The sequence below is a fragment of the Lepisma saccharinum genome, chromosome 22, assembly GCF_977018435.1.
Source record: "Lepisma saccharinum chromosome 22, izLepSacc3.1, whole genome shotgun sequence".
Lineage (NCBI taxonomy): Eukaryota > Metazoa > Arthropoda > Insecta > Zygentoma > Lepismatidae > Lepisma > Lepisma saccharinum.
Window position 1 is genome coordinate 7,479,060 of NC_139250.1, and position 17,772 is coordinate 7,496,831.

Genomic DNA, 17,772 nt, shown 5'->3' on the forward strand with positions numbered 1-17,772 from the left:
TTGAAACTTTTTTCTTTACATGAGAACATTGTTAATGTTTCATTAAACATATCTAAATCTCTGTATTTGTCGGAGCAGTATTTCGATGATAACATTCTTAGATATTACTTATTAAAGGGGGAATTGTTAATGTAGAGTATTACAGTTTTTGAAGTATGAACAAGGGCCTGCAGTGTCTAACAAAAAAAGTAATGTTCTCCTGTGCTTTGCACCACGCCATGAAGGCGCAGGGGCACTTTCTACATCATATCCGGCAGCAGTGTTGCCACATGAAGGGAAATTTCCCCTTTTGCAGGGAAATTCGGACCGAAATTTTAGTCAAAACGGAGAAGGAAATTTCTATGAAAAATACCACAATTGCAGGGAAATTTTAAGGTCATCTGACTGCATTATTACAGTTTATGTTAATTTTGAATTTCATATCCACATTCTTATGTTATTTTTTTCTTTCTTTGCCATTCCTATTTGTTTCAGCTCCTTTAAGTTTATTGTACGTTGCTTTATGCATCTTTGGATAAATAGTAACGATGAGGATTAAAGATTAAATGGATTCCTGACCAGGATTCAAAGCTGGGACATCTGGTCAGGAAGTGAGGAAACCGAAATGTATTTTTGAAAAAAATATTTTTTATTCAAACGAATAACGAATTCAACGGAATACTTAACTACGTACTACTACTGCTTCCACCACCACCACTAATAATGCAGCTACTAACACTACTACTAATTATTATTATTATTATTATATAATTTGCTTAGGTGAAGGGAAAAATTGGTCCAAAAAGGGAAATTGTGCCCCTTGGTAAGGGAAATTATGTCCTCATATTGTGGCAACACTTTCCGGCAGAGCCTCATAGTGGTTCGGATCCCACTTAGAACTGTAGGTCCAGTGCCGATTAGCCTAGACTGGGATACAAACCAAAGCCTCATTGGTGGCTGATGGATTGAGATGTCGACTCACGATCCAGGTTCCAGATTCGTACACTGTCCTGGCCATGACTATTCTTTGGCGACAGTTTCTTTATCAGCTCCATGTAATCACTATTTTATTCAGATCGTCGCGATTAGGCAAAATAAATACAAAAGCAACGTAATATTGTCATCAACTGTTCCGATCTTCCCATTCAATAGTGTCTTTCATTGATTTGGTTTAGTTTACTTCGCTTTTCTGCCACTTTTGGCTAATCGCGAAGATGAGGATGAGTGATGATATGATGAAGGAACACTCACGAAGTAGACCCAGGACGAGATTTGAACCCTGGACCCCTGGCGTCGTAGCCCACTGTGCTAAACACTCCGCCACTGATATTATTAGAATGATTAAATCAAGAAGACTTAAGTGGGCAGACCATGTGGTACGAATGGGAGAGGAAAGAAGAGTTTACAGGATTCTTGTTGGGAAATCTGATGGTAAGAGACCTGTAGGAAGACCAAGACGAAGATGGAGGGATAGCGTTGAGATGGACCTAAAGGAAATCGGTGAGGATGGAAAAGATTGGATTGATCTTGCCCAGGATGGGGAGAGATTGAAGGCTTGCGTTGCTGCAGCCATAAACCTTCCGGTTTAAGAATCTAGAGAGTTGGTGCATTATGTGCAATGTCTGAGGACAACGATGGCTGGATATTTCCATGTTCTCTCTTACATCGCTAAAGTAGTGTACATAGATTGGTAGGACACAACCAGCTGGGATCTCTTGTCGCTCAGAGGTCTAGAAAACCAACAGCTGGAGAAAGAACACAACGTCCCGAAAGTCATTTTTACTTTCGGTGGTAGGTGGGTGTTGCTACTGTTCCGGCAGAAGGACGAGATGCTCTCCCCCCCCCCATTTGCCCCCCTCCCCCCCTGGGGAGAGGGCGATCCCAGGTAAGAGCTTACGACCAAGAAGGAGGGACAGAAAACCGTTCAGCATCGGACTGGTTGGTTCGTTCGGAGGGTCTCGCGTTGACCTCAATTTCATTTCGGTCTGGCACAAACAGCAGAAGGTAAGAGAGCATCGAGCGGTGATGCAGGTGGAAGACGAGTGCGTGTGTGTACGTGTGTGAGTGAGTGAGGACAATGACATTGGGACCTTGCCGCCGAAAATCCCCAAGAGCTTGAAGAGCGACTGTCCAAACATCCTTTGCGGATCCTGCAAGAACCATCGATAACAACCACTGCAACAAGTGCATTACGCTGCGCCTGCGCGAAAGTTTTCAACTGAAGATCTTTGCATTGCTAATCTTCCCCTGTACCGGGCAAAGCAGCTCCGGTCAATCATGTAAACTGCGTTTATTTATGCGTGTGCGTGTGTGTGTGCGTGTGAGCTAGAAAAAAACAATTGGACAATCATCAAGTGTTAATTGGACCCGCTGTCTTATGTTAATACCAGAGAGATTACAAATTCCAGCGACAGACGACCTGTTGATACATCATCCATTAAAGGTAAGCAGATTTTTCTTAATTGGCGCGTCTCTTTCGGTCCGTGTAAACAATCGCTGTGGAAATTGTTGTTATGTAATGGTGCGCCACGAACCATGACTCCAAAGAGGAGCTTCCGATGGCAAAAAGGCAGAACAGACCACGCCCATACTTTTCTTTATTGCGTCAATATTAACCGCCTCCTTTACCCATGACATTAATTCTCATTAACATCAATTAACATCGTATAATTCGCGCAGTACATGGTCAAGTTAGTGGAAATTATCCCTTGCAAGCATTGTGGTTGTCTGCGGATATATTGTTTACAGATAGTTTGTTGGTGTCCTTGATCATCTAACGTCGTTTTCCCGTCTTTCAGGTTAATCGCGAGAATTGGTTTGGTTTACTTCACTTTGCTTTTTTGCCACTTTTAGCTAATCGCGACGATATGAAGAAATTGATGAAGGGCCACTCTCGCAAAGAACAGCCATGTCCACGTTGGGATTGGTTCATTTTATGCACAGTAAGGCTAATCGGAACTCGAACTACAGTTTAAAGTGGGATCCGAACAACTATGTGCCTCCACCGGGTATCGAACCCGGGACCTCTTCATTACAAGGCGACTACATTACCACTGCCCCATCGGCGAGGCCCGCTCTGGTCGGGATTTGAATACGGGAGAGACATAGATGAAATTGCTAAAAGAGCCAATGATCGAACATGGGACTCGAACCCAGAACCTGCAATCGGAGGTGTTGCCAACTGTTTTCAGTACAATATGCCTATTTACTACCAACCTTGATCATATAATAATTGAGAGATAACACCGGTCTGCATGGATTTGTATGTCTCGCAGATGACTGTTGTCTCTCAATAATTTCAGCATGCTGATTCCAAAACTCAAATCCATTTTTACGCATCACGTCTAATTTTTTTAAGCAATATATTATCTGGCTGAATTTCACAATAAAATATATAGTTTCATCATTTTCCCTATAGATGGCTCTGTTTAGATGGTGGTTAAATATTGGTTTTCTACAATACAAATCCTCCAATTTTAAACTGAAAGTGCATATAGAATAGTAAGCGTTTACTCTACCTTTTACTTTCCTAAGACACATTGTCATAAGAATTGTATGAACTTTGATAACGTTAAGTTTTATTTTCGAAATCCCTCATAAAAATGTCGATCACAAAATATTATAATATGGTGGGTTGATTGAACTTTGTGACGTGGAGAAAAATCCTGACGTGATGCGAAGAAATTTGTCATTTCCGTAATCAGCATTCAAAATACGTACTTACAGAATCACCTATTAATTTGAAAACATCCGAAATTTGAAAAAAAAAAATTGCATTGCCGTGTAATCAAACAAAACCATTTGCCAACTGGCATCTCTTGCTAGAATATGACAATATTCAAATATATTTGTCTACATTATGCATGAATATTATCGCATTACAGCAAGAGAAGCAGTGTACAAATACACTTGCGTGCAAAGAAATAGACCCACCTCACACTTTTGACATAAACTGTTTTTCAGAAAAAAATATATTGACGCATAATTACCCCGTCGCTGGTGGTTGTTACAACTAATCCCCCCTGATTAATAACATAAAGAATAACAACAGTTATCCTACGACGTAAAGTTCAAATTGACTAAAAACTTGGTAATAGTGCATGCAAGTGTAATTTTCGTTGATTTTATCCAAACTATGCTTTCTAGCCAATACTTCAATTGCCAATACATCCACAGACTTAGGATGTATGACTTGAAGGGTATGGGTGGTTCACTGCTTACAAGGGTGCTTGTTGAATTTTAAGTTGACTTTATGCACAAATAGGTTAATGGAGACTAGACCTACAGTTTAAAAGTAGAATCTGAATGACTATGTGCCTCCACCGGGTATCGAACCCGGGATCCTTTGATTACTAAGCGATATTGTAACAAGTACATTACACGTTCATATTGTCATTTTTTTTTTGTTATTTTATGTCACCGCCAACATATATGATAGTATTTTCTCTACTAAATGAATCATATTTGACGCCTCGGTGCCAAAGCGCGGTTGAGTACTAACGATCTTGGCAACGCAGGTTCTGTGTTCGAGTCGCGGCCTAGGTGTGGCTGTTTTCGTCTCTCTACATCATCATCATCTAATTATCGTTCATCCTCATCATTGCGATTAGCCAAAAGTGACAGAAAAGTGACGTTAAATAAGAAAATACGAATACATCTGATTACTGTACTCATCTATTGTAGGGCCTCCCCGATGGCGCAGTGGTAGCGTCGTTGCCTTGTAATCAAGGGGTCCCGGGTTCGATACCCGCTGGAGGCACATTGTGGTTCGGATCCCACTTTAAACTGTAGGTCCAGTCCCGATTAGCCTTACTGTGCACAACGTGAACTTAAAACACCAAATCAAATCAATCATCTATTGTAATGAAAGGGCCATACGCTTTAGTAGTTTCAACGCCCATATTTGTTCAGTACACATACATATATTAGTACAGGATCAATCAGTAAAGAAAATATAAGATTATATTTGTGTAAAATATATAAATTTTAATGAATGTTTTCATGATTTCGAAAAACAAAATTCTATATAGGAAAGGCTTTCCATTGTACAAGATTGACGTAAATTTACGTTTCTCTATCTGATCCCCACTGACCTCTGAATGCCTATTCTCCATCTACCGTAGGAATGAAATCAGAGTAAACTAAACACGTGACTCGTAAGAAATCCTATTGGTCAATGCGATGAGAGCTGTAGCGGAGGAATCTTGCGCCAAGAAATATAGTGCGTATGATAAAGAAATAACGCTCAAGATCAGTCAAGTCCAAGGTTTTATTTTCATTAATTACGTTCTCACTGAATGTTTTCGATCTAATGCATTTCTTAACTTCGAATATTAACTGAAGGGACAAAGGACACCCTTGACCAAGCTGGGATTGGAACGCGTGATCCTTGTTGTAACTGCGCTGTGCTACAAAGGTTGGCTTTTTTGTAACCGAACTTTGCCAATTTCCAGACGGAGGTCAACGGACCAGTACGGCCCCCCGCCCCAATTTACCGGATTTAAGACCGTATGCAGTCTTCCCTTCCAATCAAACACGCACTAAAATTAAACATATATACATACGTTAAACACAAATACAGTTTTTCTTCTGGCACATTCTATTACATGTGCGAATAAAGAGAAATAATTTTCATGAATTTTTCTTACTTTGTTCGGTTACTTTTCTCTAAACTAAGCGCAACACTGAGAATAAATTATTACTAAATTGAAATCTCCACGCCAGAACACGAACCATTGGCGTGCCCAGGAATTTCGAAAGGGGGGGGGGGTACCTATACTTTTTTTAGTAGTTAGCCCTGGAGTTGCCATGCTTCTCTGCCATGACGTTCTTTTCCTTTTAGAAATTTTGGGCCAAAGAGGGGTAATGGTACCAACCAATTCCCTCTTGGGCACGTCTGATTCGAACCTGGGACCGTCGTTAGCGTAGTGAGTTCATTACAAAGACAGACAAACATAAACATTCTTCTCTTGTCCAGGTGCACCCTCCTGATCATTGGCTTCACACCACCCTGACCACTATGCCACCGAGGGTCGTGTTAACAAAAACAAGCACAGATAAATGTCTACGAACGTACGATCATGTATGAATATACTGCATCATTTGTCAGTTGCTTACTTTACCAGAACCTCCCCCAATATACCCCCCCCCCCTGTTGGTAACATACCCTAACAACCTTTTCCCTTCCCTAAATCAAGAGGTCTTTCTCGATAGGGTAACGTCGTCGCCTAGTAATCAAGGGGTCCCGGGTTCGATACCCGATGGAGGCACATAGTGGTTCGGATCCCACTTTAATCTGTAGGTCAAGTTCCGATTAGCCTTTCTGTGCATAAAGTGGACTTAAAATAAACTTCAAATCTATATTATGTGTTTCCCTATCTGTGTTTTGGATAGGTTTTTCTACACTTATGGAACAGCTTGTACTTCAAAATTATTGGTTTAGAACAACAAACATCTTTATTTTTCATTGTTGTAGCTGTTCCGAACGAAACAAAACACATAATTTTGTAATGATTTTCATGTTAGTGGATACTTAGCAGATTTAATTCTTATGTTGCAAGATTAAATAACATGTTTTCAGGTATGTAATATCAGATAAGAAAGTAAGGTAGCCTATTTCAGCACACATAATCAAATCTACTTTCAATTTTAAGTTCGGTTTTCAGTTTCGTAAATTTTTATGGAAAATTAGATTTTGATAAAAATATTATCAGTTTGAAATGTTATCTTAGTAATATGATGGACGTTAATTTCATTGACAAAAGTGTGTATTCTTTCAATGCTTGGGATTGTGATTTATGTATTGTTTATTCTTAAGGTTTTGCAAGGGGAAGGGGAAGGGTGCGAACGTCCTCCCGGTCTGTCCCCTTTAGCCCAACCAAGTCACCCAAAATATATAAAAAATATGCAAAAATATTAAAACATCTGATAATGTTCTAAGTCTTGGGTCATTTCTTCGTTCCTGTGCTGTTATGTAAGTCCTAGGGGATTTTTCGGAAATTCCGTCAGGGTGGTCTGCAGTCACGATTCTCATAAACAGCCGAATTCCTTGGCGACTTACCGGCCTGGAAGTTTTGTGAGTGTCCCTTCATGATACCATCACTCATTTTTATCGTCGCGATTAACCAAGAGTAGTAGAAAAGCGACGTAAAATAACGCATTTGTCAATCAATCAATGAATCTAGTAGTTATCTACAAGATTTTTGAAGTAAAACTACGAACTACAGGCAATCAACATTGTAAAAATACCACATTTGAAAGCATGGCGCAATGCGAATAAACAGACTAGACTAATTGTTGCATGTAAAACTACGTACTTGTGCAAAGCCAAATTGAGGTATAGATTGAGCTCCATGAATCATTATGCTTCATGGTAAGAGCGGGGCAATAAAAATAAAGGGGTAACGGTGAAATATCCGCGACAGCCAGTCGAATTATCAGGCGAATACTGAAGCAGAAGGATATCATTCAATCTTTATGGGGCGTTATGGTAGCTTTTCTTCATTTTACAACCATCACGATGCTGATTTACAATGCCAGAAGAGATTCACAAAAAAATAAAGCATCCTGGTCGTCAAGAAAACTGGCAGGTCTGAAATATGCAAAAGTCGGTTCCTTAGGTGTGCTTTAGAGTTAAATGAACGTTTGGAAACACCTCGGAAAAGCATTTGGGATGTTGAGATGCGGTTTGTCAAATTAATGAAGCCTGCGACACCTCATTTTCGCCCATGTTGTGTACCGAAAAAAGGGTACTTTGATGTCGAGTTCCCTTTGATGTATTCACAGCCTGAAGACGCATCCAGTAGGCAAACCAAGAACCGAAAACCTCGCTCCGAAAGACTTCTTGTATCAGCAGATCCGAAAAGGCACTGTCCTCCTCAGATACTCCTCTGCACCCCTCTTTAAACCTTGCCCGTATTTTTGGGGACGCCCGCTGCGGCTTTGTGTCCGCGTTTTAAAAAAAAAGGTCCTAGAAGAGGGGAGCTGATAAAAAAAAGGCGACGAAGAAGCGGACAGAAGGTGGCAAAGATAAAAAAGAGAAAGAGTGTTGTGCTTGCGCGTTGAAGTGTACAAGCGTCAAAATAGCGAACTCACCCCAGCCACGGCAACACTTCCAAAACAAGAAGGTAAGGAAAGAGGGGGGGGGGGAGAAATGCAGTAGCAAGTGAGAGCCCTTCTTCTTTCCAAATCCAAGGGGACCAACGGATGTCACTTTGATAATATTCACTGGCGTTTGTCCGTGGCACAAAGACATTAAATGATCTGTTGGTAAAGCATTGGGACTCTTCAATGCCTTAACCTCTGAATAGACTGCGTTCCGAGAGCACTGGCAGTGAGTGATAGAAAAATTCATCCATGAAAAATGATTCCTGTCTATGCGTGGCATCGATCTTACCTTTTTGCAAGGAGGAATTGTGCGGCAGGAGTGTACGGAAGGGACCATGACCCCGGAAAGGAGCCTCCGCAACCAACACACCCCACCCAAACATATTCTTCCAGAGATTGTGCCTCTCCCAGAAGCTTTCGCACCTTCTACTGTTCCATTCTGCACATCCACTTATGCTGGCGTGCAGGAGGACACCAAGAGCGTTGGTGAACATCCAAGACCAAAGAAGTCGTTTGTCCGAAATGCAAATTAGCATGTTACCATGAAGGCGTCCACCCAAGTAAGCAAATCAGCTTGCAAAGTAACAAAATGGTAGATGAACTATTCTCAATCCTGTAAATTAATCCTCAGTAGGAAATCTTTGGACTTACCCAATACATTTCGAGAGAGACAGAGAGTATGGCTTTTCGTGCTTCTTTGGCAAAAATACAACACAGGGTGTCTACCAAAATTCTTGACCTTTCATGACTCTTCCTTTACGTTTCTTCCCATTTTCTTGACCTTTTCTTCAACATTTATTTAACCCCCCATAGTTAGTTAAAGTTGGAAATTATGATATGAATATATTTTTATTCAATGAAAAGCCCCTACCACAAGGCCAGATAAGATGAACACTGAAGCTGTACTTTAACAAGGGATTTAGACTTACTTTAATTCAATGCATGGAAACATTAATGCTTCTGACTTCATCCTGGATGGGGAAAGGCCACATTACTTTATTTAATATTTTTACAAAACTTCAAGCAAACAAGAATGTAATTCTAAAGGAACAAAGTTATCAAATCTTAAAACCACAACTCAATACAATTTTAGATTTCCAAATATCACTATACTGTAAAAAATAGCAAGAATCCTTGGCCACAAGCACAATTTCTTGACCGGTAGACACCATGTATCATGATGGCGTCCACCCAAGTAAGCAAATCAGCTTGCAAAGTAACGAAATGTAAGATAGCTATTATGAATCCTGCAAATTAATTGTCACGATGCAATCTTTGGGCTTATCCAATGTACTGTATTTCGCATCCATTCTCGCTTCTTTGTTAAAAATGCAACAAGCGCATCAATAGTAAAGGCTGTATGTATGATCTCTTCACAACAACTAACTCTCTATCATTCCTAAACCTGGAGATTAATTATGGCAACATTTCATTAGAATAATTAAATCAAGAAGACTTAGGGAAATGAATGGGAAATGAAAAAAGAGTTTACAGGATTCTTGTTGGGAAACATGATGGTAAGATATGGACCTAAAAGAAATCGGTAAGGATGGACAAGATTGGATTTGTCGTCTTGCAATCAAGGCGGTCCCAGGTTCGATACCCGGCAGAGGCACACAGTGGTTCGGATTCCACTTTAAACTGTAGGTCCAATCCCCGTTAGCCTTTATGTGCATAAAATGAACTTGAAACAAAAACTCAAATCTTGCGACAGTGGCGGTGATTAGGGGGGCGAGGGGGGACAGTTGCCCCCCACTTTTTGCCACTTTTGCTCTCGCACTGGCTAAACCTTATGTATCAATGCACAGTAAACTGTTCTTGCCCCCCGAGTTTAGGAACCCAATCGCCGCCACTGTCTTGCAAGCATAACAGGGCGGCATCATGGTGATTAAGTTTAAAGTCCACATGCGGACAGAGCGATGGATATCTACAAAGATGAGGAAAATGGACACACATCGTTTTCCGGGTGCGGGCTACATATCGGTGACAGAAGAATGGTAAAAACTGGAGCACAAGTCTTTCATCCATCCCCCCTCCCCTTTCTCCTCTCAGGTTCCCTTTGCCTCTTCCCTTTTGTGATGTTATTTACTGAGCAATTTTCCTCCGACACTACCGTTTCAGTTGACCGCAAAGATCTCAATGCGGTCTCCACGTTCACTTAACTCGAGCAGTTCATTTGCATCTTGTACTGCTCTTCTTCCACTGAACAAAAAAAAATAATAAAAAGAAGAAAGGCTGGAGGCAATTATGAATGACAAAGGGGCGACAGCCGCCGCATAATAATGCATTGGTGACAGTTCATTTGCATGATCATCGTTATATCTTTGCACAAAGTACAGTCGGAGAAAATTTACTGACAGATTTTCAAAGTTAAATCGGTGAGTGTTTCTGCAGATATTCCTGCTAAAAGGTTGATTGATATGTTTGTTTTTGTACTTGGCTTTTCTACCACGTTTGGCCAATCGCAAAGATGAGGATAAAATTGATGAAGGGACACTCACAAATAACATCCATGTCCAGGCCGGGATTCGAACTCGGGACTCCTGGCTTCTAGCGCGCTCTGAAACCACAATGGTAGGTTACAAGGCAATCGGGAGTGAACGTAATAAGTCTTCACCAGGAGCCGATAGGTGAACCAAGCACCAACCCCGACCAACACAGTTTTTAGACTATTCTTTGTTCACTGTAAGGAAGGAGTCGATTTATACAAATGCATGCAACTTACGACAAATCCAATTGGTTAATTCCGACAGCAGTTGGAATCTTTAATGTAGGAATATAGTGAGCATCATAAAGCCATACAACTTGACTATGGTACCGTAGTGAAGTCGTTGGCACGAATGAATGAATTGCTCTTTAAGTCCACTTTATGCATAGATAGGCTAATCGAGACTGGACCTACAGTATAAACTAAGATCCGAACAATGAATGTGCCTCCACCTGGTATCGATCCCGGGACCCATTGATTACAAGTCGTGCGATCTTATGAAGTATATCTAACAGTAAATGAAAAATAGAAATGATTTGTTAGTGAAGGAAATGGTAGGATGGAATACTTTCTCATTGAAGTATTGTACGATAGTATGACCTTCACGTCTAGAAGCCAGAACTAATTCTAATACATACATATCAGAATTTTGCTTTTCGTCCTTCTGTTGTTGACGAGGTCTAGTCCCGATTAGCCTTGCTGTGCATAAAGTGAACTTAAAACAACGAATCAAACAAACAAGATTAATTGACGAGTTTACAAATATTCCAAAGCGTAAAATATATTTGAAATCAGTTCAAGAAACAAGATAAAAACCGGTGTAGTGCAAATCACAACATGGCTGTCTCAGTATAAAGCGGCTCTGGTGCTCACCCAGCCCCTGATTTATTGGCACCTGTGGCACCATCGGAGCATGTTGCTGCATCTACTATATCACCTATATCATGGATGTGTTTGACCCTGCCTCCGCATCTACTGTATAATTTAATGTTTTAAGTCCACTTTAGGCACAGAAAAACTAACCGGGGCTGGACCTACAGTTTAAAATGGGATCCGAAGCACCGTACCATGTGCCTCTCTCATCCTCATCTTCTCGATTAGCCAACATTGGCATAAAACCGAAGTTAAACATATCAAATCAAATCGAGGAACCTTTACCATACAAGTGTTGAAGTCTCTCGAAACTCTTGTCAAAAAAATGGAGGAGGGGGATGGAAACACTTATATAATCTCGTTTAATGGTTGAAACATCTTACGGATATCTAAGATATCAAATTATTTCTGGAAATCTAGCTTGCATCTAAGAGAAATCATCAAATAATACCATTTGGAGTTTAAACGTTGTATCGTCTGCATACGGAGAGCAAAGTCTAAGGTATAGTAGAAAACAGAATGTATTTTTGGACTGAGCCTTTATTTTCATACACATACACACACTTTGCGCCACTCTTTAACATGTGTAATGATGGATTTTCACACTGTTTCTAACCTCCTTCTTTTTCAGTTTGTATGTCCTTTCCTTCTAAAGCATTATGGGTAATCTTCGAGCTGATATTGTTTGCTTTTTCAGCCGACGAAGCTTTTACAAATAGAACGAATTTAATGTATACGATGATATTCTAGGATGTCCTGCCTAGCTTCCTTTATCTTGTTTTAGAGTATCAAATATCCCTATCTGGTCACCAAATTTCAGACATTTTAGAAAAAGTCGATCATGTATTCAGCCCAAGATGCAGTTGTATGATAGGTTCATTTCTTTTATAGCTAACAAACATATCCAGTATTGCAAATACAAAACCTTTTGCCAGCAGTTCTGGACAGCTTTGGGATTCCAGTTCAATGTGGAGACAAAGGGCAGTAAAATGGGAGAAGGTGAAAATTGCAAGAATCGTTCTGCAGCACCAGAGCTGAAATCTCCCAGTGCATTGAGGCGTCACATACAAGTGGGTCTTCACAAGCAGCCTGGTTTGTTGATCGTTGGGGTAGGTCCCGCAGGAATTGGTCCTCTTGCTCCAGGGCGGAGCCTGTAACGGGAACACCGGTGGTAGATCCTTAGGGAGCAAGGGGAAGGACTAGTTACCGTTTGATTCGGATTAGCAAGGAGGTCGCCTCCCCTGTTTTTCTATGGATGTCAACTCAGTGGCGAGATCCTTCCACCCTTGATGTATGGAGCTTGCCCGTCTTGACAGGTTGGTTGTTCTGGGCTGCCCATTGGCATCTCTGGTCACTGAATGGGCCGTGGACGATGACGAATGCGTTGGAAGAGGAGAATCGAGAAGATCAAAGATGCTGGACAGATCCGCAGAGGTGGTTACATACTTGTTCAAGGAACCAGATTGAACGGGGAGAAGGGAAGGGATAATTTGGGGAGAGAGAAGATGGATTGTACAAGAAACGTGTGATGAACGCAGCTGAGCGAGTCTTTTGGGCAGCTGAGGGGATCCATTTTCTTTCACTACTTGGCGAAGCTGATGCTGGACTCAAAAGATTAGAAAAAAGACAAGACAGCAGAGAAAAAAAAAGGGACAAGGGAACCTGAGGCTGAAAGTGATGACATTGAGAAGAAGAAGATGAAGAAGAAGAAGAGCTGCTAAGCTGCGTAGGTTAACCGTTAATTTGATCGCTGTTGTGATGTGCTTCCAAAGTGGGGAGGAGGGGGCATGACGTTTGAAATTTCTGCCTATGGACATTGCTTGTTCTCTTTGCCCCCATTGAGAACCAGAATATCAAGCCACTACACCGGCTTTCTTGAATTTGCCATTGGTAGCTCTTGCAACTGCAGCTCATCTACATGCATCTGGTTACTAAGCTACCAACCAGGTTTCGCAGTGCTGCAATGAAGACATTTCTCATTTGATGACAGAAATACTACCTTGGACTTTGCTCACCGTATGCAGACGATACACCGTTTGACTTCAAAATTGTATTTATTGATGATTTCCCTTAGATGCGAGCTAGATTTCCAGAAATAATTTCATACCTTGGATGTCCGGATGATGTTGTAGACTTGTAGCCATCAAACGAGATGATCCCCCTCTCCACCAATTTCTTGAGTTTGGAGAGACTTCAACACTTGTATGGTAAAGGTTCCCCGATTTGATTTGGTTTATTTTACTTCGGTTTTCTGCTGAGATTGGCTAATCGCGAAGATGAGGATGAGAAAGGCACATGGTACAGTGCCTCGGATCCAACTTTAAACTGTAGGCCCAGTCCCGGTTATTTTTTTCTGTGCCTAAATAAATTAAATTACATAGCAGATGCGGCGGTAGAATCAAACAAATTCATGATATCGGTCATTCAGTAGGTGATGTGATCAGCACCATGCTCCGATGGCCTTTATCTCCCAGTGTTGCGCCACAGGTGCCAATTAATTAAGGGCTGGATGAGCACCAGAGCCGCTTTATGCAGAAACACCCATGCTGGGATTCGCCGATTTTTTCTTGCTTTTTGAACTGATTTCAACTAAATTTTACATTTGATAATTCCCTTTTACTGCTGATTTTTCAAAAGGACAGAAAAACATAATCATGCATGTCTTGTCCGGGATTCGAAACCGGGACTCCCTGATAAAAATCCGTAATCATTTCCAGGCTGTGACCATCGTATATATTTTCCGACCGCTGTTGTTACATAACCGGATTGAAACGAAAGAGTAAACAAAAGCGAAAACGAAAAGTTAACAAGTGACAATCGGGGTCACTGGAAGCAAGTGTTACAGTTTCCTCCCCACATTTTTCCCCTGCCAGCCCTGCATTGTTACGGTCGCGTGACATCGAAAGCGAAAAAAAAAGAGAGATGTTACGTCACAGAGCGCGTGCGACCGACTTCGTTCCGGATTCCGTGGACCATTTGTTCCGATTATGCCGATGGACATGGCTGGCTAGTTGAAAAAGAGGGGGGGGGGGGTAGGGGCCGCTGGACGATGGGTGATGGGGGAATCAGAACGGAACCTCTGCCACGGATGGTTGTGGTTGAAAGGGAGAATCCACTTCTCTTTCCACAAAACAATGTTCCAAAAACCAGTGCTGTAACTGGGGCGGGGGGGGGGGGGGAGTGAACTAACCCCCACATAAGTAAGCATGCATAAGCAACAAAAATTTTAAAACAGTGATTGATTGATTTTTATAGGGCCTAATTAGTAAGTTACCTATAACTCTTTCTTGCATATGCATTTCTAGTCTTGCAATGTGTTGGACACAATTTCTGGCTGGATTTTATTCTAGGGATTTGATTGATTGATTGAGTTGGCGTTTTAAGTCCCCTTTATGCACAGTAAAGCTAATCGGGACTGGACCTACGGTTCAAAGTGGGACCCGAACCACTATGTGCCTTCACCGGGTATCGAACCTGGGACCCCTTGGTTACAAGGCGACGACGCTACAACTGCGCCATCGGGGAGGCTCTAGGTATATAATCTTGGGGGTTCTGCGTATATCACTTTTAAACTTATTAATATTTATTTTGAGTTTCTAAAATGAATTACATTTTCCTCCTAATAAGACTCATATTCCTACTGTTATATAGGTATAGAACACAATTTTTTCCCCTCCAAATTGTGTACTACATAATATATAATTACTTAGTTTTTCTCTGCACTCAATAAGCATTAAAAATTGCACATTAAGGGCTAGAAATAGACCTGTTAAGAGTTGAATTTGTATATAACTGAATATTTCAATTTACCTCATTACAACAATAAGAAGCAATAATTCAATCAGTTTTGACCTGAATGATTGGTGTTGTATAATACCATTATTTTATTAACAAATAATTCCACTCTTATTGTTAAAATTAATAAGCAGTTTCATTCGCTTCAGTTAATAAAATAAGGGTTTTATACACCAATTATTCAGGTCGAAACTGAGTGCATTATTGTGGGGCATATCAGCACATAGGCTGTTTTTACCCTTCACACAATACAACGCAAAGCACTTTAACTTAAGCACAATTGAAGACCGGCCTTTGAGGAAATTAAAGATGTCCATTAAAATTTCTTATAACTAACTAATTAACTCTCTAGCCTTCCTAAACCCGAAACACAGGCCCTCCATCTGTCCCTATCCTGAGCAAGATCTATATACTCTTTTCCATCCCTACCGATTTCCTTTAGGTCCATCTCAACGTTGTCCCTCCATCTTCGTCTTGGTCTTCCTACTGGTTTCTTATCATCAGGTTTCCCAACAAGAATCCTGTAAACTCTTCTTTCCTCTCCCATTCGTGCCACATGGCCTGCCCACCTACGTCTTCTGGATTTAATTATTCTAATAATATCTGGACATGAATACAAATTATGTAGTTCTAAATTATGCAACCTTCTCCACTCACCTGTCTCTTCGTCCCTTTTAGGCACAAATATTTTCCTAAGAATCTTATTTTACAATACTCTCAATTTATGTTCCTCTTTCAATGTAAGGGACCGAGTTTCGCATCCATATAATATTACAGGCAAAATTACTGTTTTGTATATTTTATCTCTTAGTTTCTTACATAGTAAAGAGAAGATAAAAGTTTTTGACGAGAAATGTAACATGCATTTCCTGAATTAAGCCTACTTTATATTTCCTCTTTAATATCATTTTCATTTGTTAGTATTACTCCTAAGTACTTGAATTTGGAAACTGGTTCAAACGAGTTGTTATCATTAATTAGATTTTGATTATTACCTAACACTTGGTTTCGGCCTGTAAACATATATTTAGTTTTCTCTTTGCTAACTTCCAAACCTATCTCTTTAGCTGCTTGGAAAAATATTTTAGCATTATTCTTATTTGTTTTTACATCATCCCCTAATAAGTCTACATCATCTGCATATGCTAACAACTGAGTCACACCGTTTAATTTTAGTCCTTCGTTAGTTTCTTTTACCTTCCTAACAGCATATTCTAAAGCAAAATTAAAGAGCAATGGAGATAATGCATATCCTTGTTTTAACCCATCATGAATTGTAAATTTGTCAGATATATTAATATCCACACGAATTTTACTTTCTGTTTCACTGGTGCATACTTTTATCATACTAACAAGCTTCTTAGGTATTCCAAACTGGACTAATATATTATATATCTTTTGAATGAATCATACGCTTTTCAAAAATCAATGAATAGCTGATGGACCTTTTGATTATATTCCCACTTTTTCTCAAGTGTCTGTCTTATGTGAAAAATTTGATCTGTTGATCTGTTACGTTTAAATCCACATTGATAATCACCTATAATTTCATTAGCATATGGGGTTAGTCTTGCTAAAATAATGTTAGATAATATTTTATATGTTCTTGAGAGTAAATAAATTACACGGTAATTATTGCAGTTCATTGTATCACCTTTTTAAAACACAGGAACAATTATGGATTCTTTCCACTGTTGAGGAATTTCTTCTTTATTCCATATTAAACACATTAATTTATGAATTTGACATATTAACGAATTCCCACCATATTTAATTAAATCAGCTGGTATTAAATCAATGCCAGGTGCTTTGTTATTCTTTAGCCTTTTAATAGCAACTTTAACTTGTCAATTTTCTTCACTCATTTTTTTAAATCAACTGTTTCCGAACTGTTATCTCCTTACCTATCTAAAGCTTAGTCTTTAAAGGGGCACTCAACACACACAAGGACAAACACAGGATTATCCTGGCCGTAGATCCAGACGCCCGAGCCTCGCTTGCCTGCAAAAACCTGGGTATACTACGGCCTTAGTGAAATTGTCTTCTTGGGTGCCCTACCAGAAGGTCCCTCTCGCATGGCAGAATTCAGAAAGGTGTGTACAACTTTGTTACAGGCCGACGTTATACTCAGACTAATCAGGAACTAGAATTAAATATGTTTCCTCCCGACTGCGTAATGGAGGCGCTCTCGTTGTGTAATCAATAGGGTGTTGGTTCGATAGCCGGTTGAGGTACTGCATAGCGATTTGGATTCTATATTAAACTGTAGGACCAGTACCCATTTATGTATCTAAGTGAACTTGACACACACTTTCGACAGGGATAATACTAGAGAATCTCCTGTGGATTGAGTTTTACCTATTTTGTCTATGTTTTCGCTATTTTAGGCTAATGAATGACGAATAGGTAGGGACATTGAATTTTCGCGATGCGCGATATCGCGAAATGTGAAAAAAAGATGCAATTTTCAACATTCTGCACGTAACTACACCCCCAATGATGAAATATGCATGAGTTTTATTCGCGAAGTA

The 17,772-nt window shown here is 40.2% G+C and overlaps 1 protein-coding gene across 2 annotated transcripts in view; it reads left to right on the plus strand.

Moving 5' to 3' along the window:
- The first annotated feature begins 1,915 nt into the window (after positions 1-1,915).
- Positions 1,916-17,772, plus strand: part of LOC146004998 (uncharacterized) — a 41,404-nt gene continuing 25,547 nt past the window's right edge. Inside the window, exon 1 of one of the 2 annotated variants that reach the window (XM_083144104.1) lies at positions 1,916-2,422. In XM_083144104.1, the coding sequence (XP_083000230.1) occupies positions 2,357-2,422 (66 nt within the window). In that variant the 5' untranslated portion in view covers positions 1,916-2,356. Of the gene's footprint in view, positions 2,423-6,480; positions 6,560-17,772 lie in introns of those variants that run through there. The other variant, XM_083144105.1, reaches the window with a different exon arrangement.